Below are 10,768 nucleotides of genomic sequence, written 5' to 3'. Positions count from 1 at the left end.
TCTTCAACCTGTCCGCTGGTCAACTGCTCTATAGACGACGTATGGCAAGTGATACATTAGCAGCTTCCATACGTCGCCAGGCACATTAATTAAGCATGTGGGACATTGATAAATACATTGCCACACGCTACTAGCTAGGCTAAATAAATAATACATAAATGGAGCACATACATAATATACATAGCATAATATAAATACAGCATACAGAATATACATACAGATTAAGGGTTGATAATCTTCAGGGAATATTAGGTGGGGTGGTTAATCTTCAGGGAATATAAGGTGGGGTGGTTAATCTTCAGGGAATATAAGGTGGGGTGGTTATTCTTCAGGGAATATAAGGTGGGGTGGTTAATCTTCGGGGAATAGAAGGTGGGGTGGTTAATCTTCAGGGAATATAAGGTGGGGTGGTTAATCTTCAGGTGACTCGCCCCTGCAATAGTACCCCAATTTTACTGAGGCTCAGATGTGACTGGATACTGTTATCTTGTCCTGGGAAAAAATTAAACTACGACACTCTAATCTATATTAATTTTTTACTTCTTCAGATTGAGCAAGGGGAGACACGGAGAACGTATATGACACGACAAGAAGTGGAATATGAAACAATAAAAAAACAAGAGAGAGAAAAACCCAGGGAATAAAACAAGTATGGAGGCATCAACGTGGACTGTGGGTCTGGCAGTGGTGTTACTGTTCATTGTGTATTGCTGGAGGAAGTGTTCGTACTGGTCATCACGTGGTGTTCCCTCAATCTCCGTTTTTCGCAACTTTTACATTTATCTCCACATGATCTTCAAACGTACTAAACCCTTTTGGTACTTCCTAAATGAGGTAAGGCTGTCTAACCTAACCTAACCCAACCTAACGTTCTTTATATACAAGTGTCTGGTGATGAATGTGCGCCTGTATTCCCACCTTATTGATTATAGGATCCACTGATTATAGGATCAATATATCCACTTGAGTTTGCATATACAGTGATTCATTGACAATGTTTCACAGTTACTCACTGTATACACTCGGTGGAATTATCAGGTTCGTTTTTGTTTTGCTTATCCCTTTTAGAACGATACCACCGTTCACGAAAATACTTTGAGATGCTTTTAAACCTTTATAATTCATATGTATAGCCCATCCAGCTTTTTATCGCTCTAGCTTTAAAGCCTGCAACTATGTGTGTGTGTGTGTGTGTGTGTACAGCTATATGTTTTAGAATGTTCCTCTGGGTGCTAGGAGTTTACAATACAGTACATGATAATGAAACATTGGTACAGTGGTGTCAGATCCAGTGGTGTGATTCTCGAGGCTCTGTTGTTTCAGTCTTTGTATCGGACTCATTTCAAATTTGTTGGAGGAAATTGTCACCTGGTCAAGTTTGAGTTCAGGCAGGAGTAATTAATTCACCTTGACTGCTAACCCCTCGTCTAAGTCGGGGAAGAGTTGACCATAATATATTTGGGATTTAATGGACCAAGATAAATTTTCTTAAAAAAGGTGACCCAGGTACCCGCCTCCACTTAGTTTTTATATTACCACGCGCACGCACGCACGCACACACACACACACACACACACACACACACACACACACACACACACACACACACACACTGATCATAAGAAGAACATAAGAACATAAGAATGGAGGAAACTGCAGTGGGCCTATTGGCCCATGCTGGACAGTCCCGTTTACACCCAACCCCTATTGCTCATATATCCATCCAACCTATGTTTGAAGCTATCCAGCGTATTAGAGTTAATGATGATGTTTGGTAACTTGTTCCACTCAGCCACTATTCTATTTCCAAACCAATGTTTACCTATCTCGCGCCTAAATCTAAATTTATCTAACTTAAGACCATTGTTACGAGTTCGCTCCTGGTTGGATAGTTTGAGTATTTTTGTAATGTCCCCTTTGTTTAGCCCTGACTTCCATTTATACACCTCTATCATATCGCCCCTCACTCTACGTCTCTCGAGGGAGTACAAATTGAGATGCTTTAACCTGTCTCCGTACCCAAGGTTCTTAATGCCCGGGATTAGTCTTGTCATTCTCCTCTGAATTCTTGCTAGGGATTCTATATCCATTCTGTCTTACGGTGACCAGAATTGAACTGCGTAATCCAGGTGAGGTCTCACAAGCGCAAGATATAGTTTTAGGATGACTTCGCTAGTCTTGTAATTAACACTCCTTTGTATGAAACCAAATACTTTATTAGCCTTGTTTCGAGCAAATACAAATTGTTTACTTGGCTTAAGATTCCTACTTATCATTACTCCTAAATCTTTCTCACAGTCGGATTTCTCTATAACAACGTTGTTCATCTGGTTTCTTTTTTTACCTCTCCTGGACTAAGTACTTTACATTTGTCCACATTGAATTTCATCTGCCATTTTTTAGACGACTCGATTTTTTGTTGATTAGATCTTCCTGTAGTTTTGCGGAGTCCTAGTCAGATTTAATTACACTCCCTATTTTAGTGGCATCTGCAAATTTACGTATGTTGCTGTCTATGCCGATATCTACGTCGTTTATATATATAATAAATAATAATGGTCCAAGTACTGAGCCTTGGGGTACTCCACTAGTGATGTTACTCCAGTCGGATTTACTGCCGTTTATGCTCACTCGCTGTTTCCTGTCCTGTAACCACGCCCTCATCCATTTTATAATATCTCCTCCAATGCCATGAGCCCCGACTCTTCTTATTAGTCTTTCGTGGGGAACTCTGTCACAGGCTTTGCTATAGTCGAGGTATACCACATCATAGTCGTGCCCGTCGTCCACTGATTCTAAAACAGCTGAAAAGCATGTTAACAGATTAGTTAGACATGATCGCCCGCTTGTGAAGCCATGTTAGGATCAGTGATCAACTTGCGCTTCTCCAGGTGATTTCGAATAGAGTTTGAAATAATTGCTTCCAGTTATAATTTGCCTACAATTGAAAATCGGTATTACATTCGCTATCCTCCAGGATTCTGGTAATTACATACGGTTTTAAGGACATGTTAAACAACTTTGCTAAGGGCATACTAAGCTCTTCTTTACATGCCTTAAATACTCTGGCAAATATATCATAGAGACCTGGTGACTTATTAGGCTTTATTTTGTCTAATTGCTTACCAACATCGTTACTATTCACTACTTTCTCGCTTAATCTATTTTCTTCTCTATCTCTGTATATAGTCGGTGCCTCGGGTATCATATTTAAATTTTCGGTGGTGAAAACTATTGAAAAATATTTATTCATATTATTGTAATTTCTCCGTCGTTATCAGTTAGCTCGCTGGTATCTGACTGTATTGGTCCAATCTTTTATCATGTTTTAGTTTGATACATTTGAGAGAATCCCTTGGGGTTTGACTTCGCCTCCCTTGCTACCTTCAGTTCATTATTCCTCTTTGCTTTTCTTATCTCGGTCTTAACCCTACTGGCCAATACCTTATAATAATCTCGGTGGTAAATTTCATCACGATTTATTCTCCTACCTATAGCCTTCCTTTGTTCAATAATATTCTTTAAATAATTATTTATCCATTAGAGTCATTGGTATATGATCCAAGTTTTCTGTGTGGTATTTTCTGCCTTTGTGCATTAAGTAACTCAATATTTAAATTGTTGTGGAACTCGTCAACCTCAGATCTTATGATCAGGTCATCCTCAGCCGTTATATTTTGTGAGGTTATCGTTGTCAGGTCTCCAAGTAGAGTGAGGTCGCCCTCTGTGGGTACATTGTGTGAGGTCATATAATTCACACCCAAACGTGATACCTCTTTTCTCAGCTGCCTTTTCAAACTATCAAAGTTTGCCCTTCTGAAATCTGGAACTTTAATGGAATTTTCCTTGCCACTGCCTTAAATTCTAATATGAATCTAATTTCTTTGTGACCGCTGTTCACAAGTTCGTTCCCTACCTCGGCAGTACTAATGAGGTTTTCTCAGTTTGACAGAACTAAATCGAGTATATTATTACCCCGGGTGGGTTCGGTTATATGTCGGCTTAGGAAACAGTCCTGGATTGTTTCAAGAAAATCCTCTGATTCTGGGTTACCAGTAAGGTCGATCCAATTTATTTGACTAAAGTTAAAGTCGCCTACTATATAGACGTTGCTGTGTCTGGATGCCCTGTGTTATTTCATCCCAAATAAGTCGCTCATTAACTCTATCAAGATTAGGAGGCGATTAGATTTCCCCTACCATCGGTTAATTCTATCAAAATTGATTCTTTATTCAGTTCAGTTTTTATTTCCTAATTTATTTCACAATTCACATTATCCCTGACATAGATTGCTACTCCGCCACCTTTCCTAATCTGCCTATCGGTATGGCATAATTTGCAACCTGCAATTTGGTACTCGACAGGTAACTTACGTGAGTCTAAGTTTATCCATGTTTCGGTGAATGCTATTACATCGATTTTTTTAGGTACATTCCAACGTCCTGATTTCATCCATTTTGTTTCTCATACTCCTACTGTTTGAGTAATAGACATTTACGTTAGTAGTGTTCTGAGTCCTCTCTTTGACGCGTTTGGGTTTTAACTACCTGCCTAAATTAGTTTCGTCATCATTCCTAGCACTATTTCTCTGTAACCTTTCACTTTGTTTATCCTCTGCCACTGCAGTCTCCTCCACCTCCGTACCCATATGCTCCCCTAGCAGTTTAAAGATTTCGACATTTTTTGAATTGCCCTCTTGAGATAGTCAGCCAGAGATGCCAACCCAGCCCTAGACAGATGTACCCCATCCTTAGCATAAAGGTCCCTTCTTCCGTAAAAGTTGTCCCAGTTGCCCACGAATGGGACTGATATTGACTTGCAATATCTGTCAAAAATGCCGATGACACTAACTGCCCTTGACAACCATTCATTGCCACCTTTCTTTCTAGACAGGACACCCCATATGATAGGGATCCCTCCCGTCTACCTAATATGTTCTATAGCTGTCTTGGACGTATCAAGGAGCTCCTCACAAAAACACCGGCTAATATCATTGCCTCCTGCACTGAGGCAGATAATAGGTTTGTTCCCATTACCAGACAAGATATTGTCCATCCTGTCAACTATATCCCCCACCCCAGCTCCTGGCAAGCAAACCCCCATCCTATTTTTCTTTTTACCACAAAAAGCTCTATCCAAATACCGTACCTGGTAATCGCCAACAATTAAGGTTTTCTTACCTTCCTTGTTCACCCTGTCCCTGACTATGCTAACGTCCACTTCGTCTATCAAAGGACTAAAAGAGTTTTTACACTTAGCTGCTGCTGTCTTATCCTTGGTGTGTTTTCTTACCACCAGTTTGGTCGTTCCTCTCCTCACAACCTTCCATTCTCCTGAGTTTTCGTCAAACACTGGCTTTCCTTCTCTTGTTTCTTTCTTCATCTTCACTAACACTTCCTTTAATTTCAAGTTTTCTTCCTTGACCCTTTCTAACTCGGTCAGAAGTTCGGCCCTCAGAAGGGCACATCCCTGTTCTGAAGTAGCACTAGCCTTTACCGGTATTACAATATGGTGAATTTGTGATTCAGATGAGCTTTATTACCCAAGGTTGTTTTTAACCCCTGCTGGTGAGCCTGGGTCCCTCTCACCGCTTCACCCCAAAGACCAGCCCTGGCCTCACCCATGACACTACACAGCCTCTCACAGTTCTCTGTACAATATCAACAATCTGTTAACTCTAATCACGCTGTCGTGTAAGAAATGTTCAAGTAAAACAACTTGTTTATTTTGTCCTTAATTTTCTTAGTTCAAATGTTGATATTCTATAACAATGCTATTGGTTAAATCAGTCAGCTGTAATACCCTTAGTAGCTACAGTAGCAAATATTTACATGATTTAAGACAACACTTACCTGCCATCATCCAAGAATTTCAACCCCCAAAACAATTTACAAGTATGAACCGAGATCCTAATGTCTTACTTAAAAGAAAAATACTATTTGTTCATGACGCCACAACTATTTTCATAATGTGCCCCCGTGTTTGATCCTATAACATCTACATGTTATTTAAATACATGTTAATGTTTCTCTTCACCCAGACGTATCACGAGAATGAAGGGAACAACTTCGTAGGCGGCTACGAGATCTTCAAGCCATCCCTGATCGTGCGTGACCCTGGGCTAGTCAAGCGCATTATGATTCAGGACTTTGACCACTTCAGCGAACGAAGGACATTTGGTAAATCCAAGAAAGACGAATGCTTGAGAGAAATGCTTTTTCTCATCAACGGCAGCCACTGGAAAGGCGTCAGGTCTATTATGTCCCCAACTTTCACCTCCGGCAGGATGCGTCAAATGTACCACCTAGTGGAGGAGAAAGCAGATGCTTTAATAGAACGTCTTCAGCGACACTGCCAAGAGAAATCTTTCGTTAAGACAAAGACAATTTACGCCCGTTATGTCATGGATGTTATAGGTACCTGTGCTTTCGGTATCGAGTGCAACTCCATCAACAATGAGGAGGAAGAATTTTGCAAGAAAGCAAATGAGCTGAACGCCATCAGCGCGCGGGGAATATTACGGGGAATAGCTCTGTTAACGCTACCTAATTCAGTGTTGAATGCAACCGGGATTTCTTTTACCACTCCACCGTTCCTGTTCTTCCAGCGCGTGGTGGAGGAGACAATTAAGAATAGAGAGATGGGAGTGAAGCGGGGAGACTTCCTGGACCTGTTGCTAGAACAGCGGGAGGAGCAGAGCAACTCGAACACCAAGACACCTAAGTACCGTGAGTGTTGTTCAGGTCTTTGTTTAGTATTTGTTTAAATTCAGATTTGGCATCGGTTGGGAGGATGATTTTCTTCTCCCAGAGGGACAAACAGAAGGCGATCAGTTAATTAAGACAGTATCGGCACTGTTTAGTACTCATCTTGGCCTCCGTCTTTGTAAGTTAATCAGTTATAATATGCATTATCACCAATTAAAATTAAAACTATATAAACGATTCTTCGAAAATCCAGAGCCTTAGTTAGAAGACGCCACCTGGAGCCTCAAGTCACCCCCTGCCTCCTGGTAATGATATAACTCATAATCTGTTTTCATTCGATGTTTATGTAAACATTACAGTTGATAGAACATCTTTGGTCAACACAAGACAGAGGCCACCAAATATGGTCATAGCGTTTATCAGCTGAGATGTACAATAACAATACCCTATTGTTTATATGCATGAATTCCTTATAAACTAAAGAACATACGTAAATTACTCAATAATGCAACACTATTGATAATAATATTAGATTCGATGCATTTAATGAGAAATGTCTTTAAGGTTAGGAATTAATGTAAGAAAAATTAAAATGGAAAGAATATATTTTGTCTGCACTTGACGGGGTTTTAAAGTGACTTATCACACTGGATTTAACTGTTGTCTAAATTACAATATTTTGTTCCCCTGTAATAGGTTTAGTTCTTTGAATTTATTAGCTGCCAGTCTGAGCTCCCATTAGTATGCATTGACAGATTAATGCCAAGTGTACAGCACAAAATGCAGCTGACAAAAAAAACAAAACAAGCATCGTAATAAGCTTTTTGATTAAGTAGCAACTTAAGTAGCATGGGACGTCATTTTCTCATTATTTTATTTATTTCTTTGTTTTATGTGATTGCAAGACTTGAAACCTATTGGGTGACACTTAAAATACGACTTTTCCTCTGTACTGTTTTACTCTCTTGGGTTAAGATCTCGTACTGTAGGTGTGGACGTTCAGTTTGACAATGATCTTTTATTAACTTGCAATAGTTTGTATGGGGGATCAAGGTACAAGTAAAGCCTTTCTTAACCTAACGCTGCTCAGGTTTCTTTCATTCTTATTATGTTCTCAGAGTAGGATAAGTTAGATTAGACTGGAATACGTTTAAGTTAGTTTAAGTTTGTCTGGGATGAGGTTAGGTTAAGTTAGGTTAGGTTAGGTTAGGCTAGGTTAGGTTATACTGGGGTTAGATTAGGTTATGTTATATTAGACTGGGGTATAATAAGATAAGCTCATGTGTGTTTAGGCCAGACTACGTGAAACTAAGATTAACTTATATTTGACTGTGCTAAAGGTTTCTTGTCATTATATAATTGTATCATATCTCACCAAGAGTAAAATTATCAACGTTTTCGGTTAGGTTAGGTTAGGTTAGGTTAGGTTCGATGCTCTTTCACATTACGGTACAGTACAACTCGACCACTTCCTGCTGAGCACTACCTCTTGGTCTCTCCTTTCCAGCTATAAAAGACTCGACGATCGTCGCTCAGTCCGTCCTATTCCTTATCGTGGGTCATGAAACTACAGCCGGCACCATGGCCTTCGTCTCCTACTACCTGGCCCGCAACCCACACCTCCAGCACCGACTTCGTCAGGAACTGAGGGACATAGTGGAAGAACACGGCACGCTTACCTACCAGACCATCATGGAGGCGCCATTCTTAGACGCCATTTTCTCAGGTGATGAACAGTTACTTAACTCTTTAGATATTTTTTTATTCTTTCTTTTTTATTTACTAATACTTTTAGAGGTTTGAAATAAAGTAGATGCTCGTGGTTACTCTTCAGCTGCGTTACCAAGAGAAAGCCGAGCACCGTTTGGCTCGCAACACTAAATTTGCTGTGGAATAACGACATTGGATCAATGCTTCCATGGAAGAGTTGTAAAATCATGGGAAATTACTGGCGAACCGAGGCACGGTGCTCTGTGGCCAGTGCCCCTCACGGTGGTTGACTCCCCTGCTGACGGTGGTTGACTCCCCTGCTGATGGTGGTTGACTCCTCTGTTGGCGGTGGTTGACTCCCCTGCTGGCGGTGGTTGACTCCCCTGCTGACGGTGGTTGACTCCCCTGTTGACTGTGGCTGACTCCTGCTGATAGTGGTTGACTTCCCCTATTGACTGTGGCTAACTCCTGTTGACTGTGGTTGACTCCTGCTGACTGTGGTTGACTCCCCTGCTGGCGGTGGTTGACTCCTGCTGACGGTGGTTGACTCCCCTGTTGACTGTGGTTGACTCCTGTTGACTGTGTTGTTGACTCCTGCTGACTGTGGTTGACTCCCCTGCTGGCGGTGGTTGACTCCCCTGCTGACGGTGGTTGACTCCCCTGTTGACTGTGGCTGACTCCTGCTGATAGTGGTTGACTTCCCCTATTGACTGTGGCTAACTCCTGTTGACTGTGGTTGACTCCTGTTGACTGTGGTTGACTCCCCTGCTGGCGGTGGTTGACTCCCCTGCTGGCGGTGGTTGACTCCCCTGCTGACGGTGGTTGACTCCCCTGTTGACTGTGGCTGACTCCTGCTGATAGTGGTTGACTTCCCCTGTTGACTGTGGCTAACTCCTGTTGACTGTGGTTGACTCCTGCTGGCGGTGGTTGACTCCCCTGCTGACGGTGGTTGACTCCCCTGTTGACTGTGGCTGACTCCTGCTGATAGTGGTTGACTTCCCCTATTGACTGTGGCTAACTCCTGTAGACTGTGGCTAACTCCTGTTGACTGTGGTTGACTCCCCTGCTGGCGGTGGTTGACTCCCCTGCTGGCGGTGGTTGACTCCCCTGCTGGCGGTGGTTGACTCCCCTGCTGACGGTGGTTGACTCCTGCTGATAGTGGTTGACTTCCCCTGTTGACTGTGGCTAACTCCTGTTGACTGTGGTTGACTCCTGCTGGCGGTGGTTGACTCCCCTGCTGGCGGTGGTTGACTCCCCTGCTGACGGTGGTTGACCTTTGCTGACGGATTAATTCACCTTAAGTTTAACCCTCCCAGCTATTTCACCGTAAAATTAACCACCCAAATGTTAACCTAACTTAACCTATCATAACCCTCCACCCAAGGTAACATCAGAGTGTTTAATCATCAGGTGAACTAATCTAGGGGCTAATTTTCAGGTGAATGTATGAGAAACTCTTCAGAATGAGATGTGTCTATTTACGCTGTGATGTACAATTTGTTGATATTTTACATTAATATTTAATTCAAAGTTAAATGGAAACCTAACCTAACCTAACCTGACAAAGATATCTTCAGGTGTGTTAATTGCTCTGCCAGGTAATATGTTTTATGGGTTTGTGAATCTTGAGAATTGTATATGTACAGTACAAGACCAAGAAAGGGTATTATTACTGTAGTAGAAGAAGTAGTAATTCTATTATTATTATTATTATTATTATTATTATTATTATTATTATTATTATTATTATTATTATTCCCGAACAGAGACTCAGAGAATCAACCCGATATCAGTAGTAATTGAACGACAATGTTCTCAAGACTACAGGTTAGTCATACATACACACGCATACTCCCATACACACACACCCATACTGTTATACACATACTCATACAGTCATACACACACTCATATTGTCATACACACACAACCATATAGTCATACACTCACACCCATAATGTCATATACACACCCATACTGTCATACACACACACCCATAGTCATACACCCACCCATAGTCATACACACACCCATAGTCATACACCCACCCATAGTCATACACCCACCCATAGTCATACACCCACCCATAGTCATACACACACCCATAGTCATACACCCACCCATAGTCATACACCCACCCATAGTCATACACACACCCATAGTCATACACCCACCCATAGTCATACACACCATAGTCATACACTCACCCATTGTCATACACCCACCCATAGTCATACACCCACCCATAGTCATACACTCACCCATAGTCATACACCCACCCATAGTCATGCACCCACCCATTGTCATACACCCACCCATAGTCATGCACCCACCCATTGTCATACACCCAC

At 41.6% G+C, this 10,768-nt stretch overlaps 1 protein-coding gene across 1 annotated transcript; it reads left to right on the top strand.

The window, feature by feature from the left end:
* Positions 1 to 512: 512 nt before the first annotated feature.
* LOC121875059 (cytochrome P450 6k1-like) lies at positions 513 to 10,455 on the top strand (the record flags this gene model as incomplete). The annotated part of the gene is made up of 4 exons (XM_042379407.1): positions 513 to 834; positions 6,041 to 6,728; positions 8,215 to 8,433; positions 10,184 to 10,455. Coding segments are annotated over exons 1-4 (1,362 nt in total), but the record flags the coding sequence as incomplete, so codon positions are not given.
* Positions 10,456 to 10,768: the final 313 nt, after the last annotated feature.

The sequence above is a fragment of the Homarus americanus genome, unplaced genomic scaffold (assembly GCF_018991925.1).
Source record: "Homarus americanus isolate GMGI-L3 unplaced genomic scaffold, GMGI_Hamer_2.0 scaffold55358, whole genome shotgun sequence".
NCBI classification, from domain to species: domain Eukaryota; kingdom Metazoa; phylum Arthropoda; class Malacostraca; order Decapoda; family Nephropidae; genus Homarus; species Homarus americanus.
The sequence above is the reverse complement of the archived record's forward strand: the minus strand, read 5'-3'. Positions and strand labels throughout refer to the sequence as shown.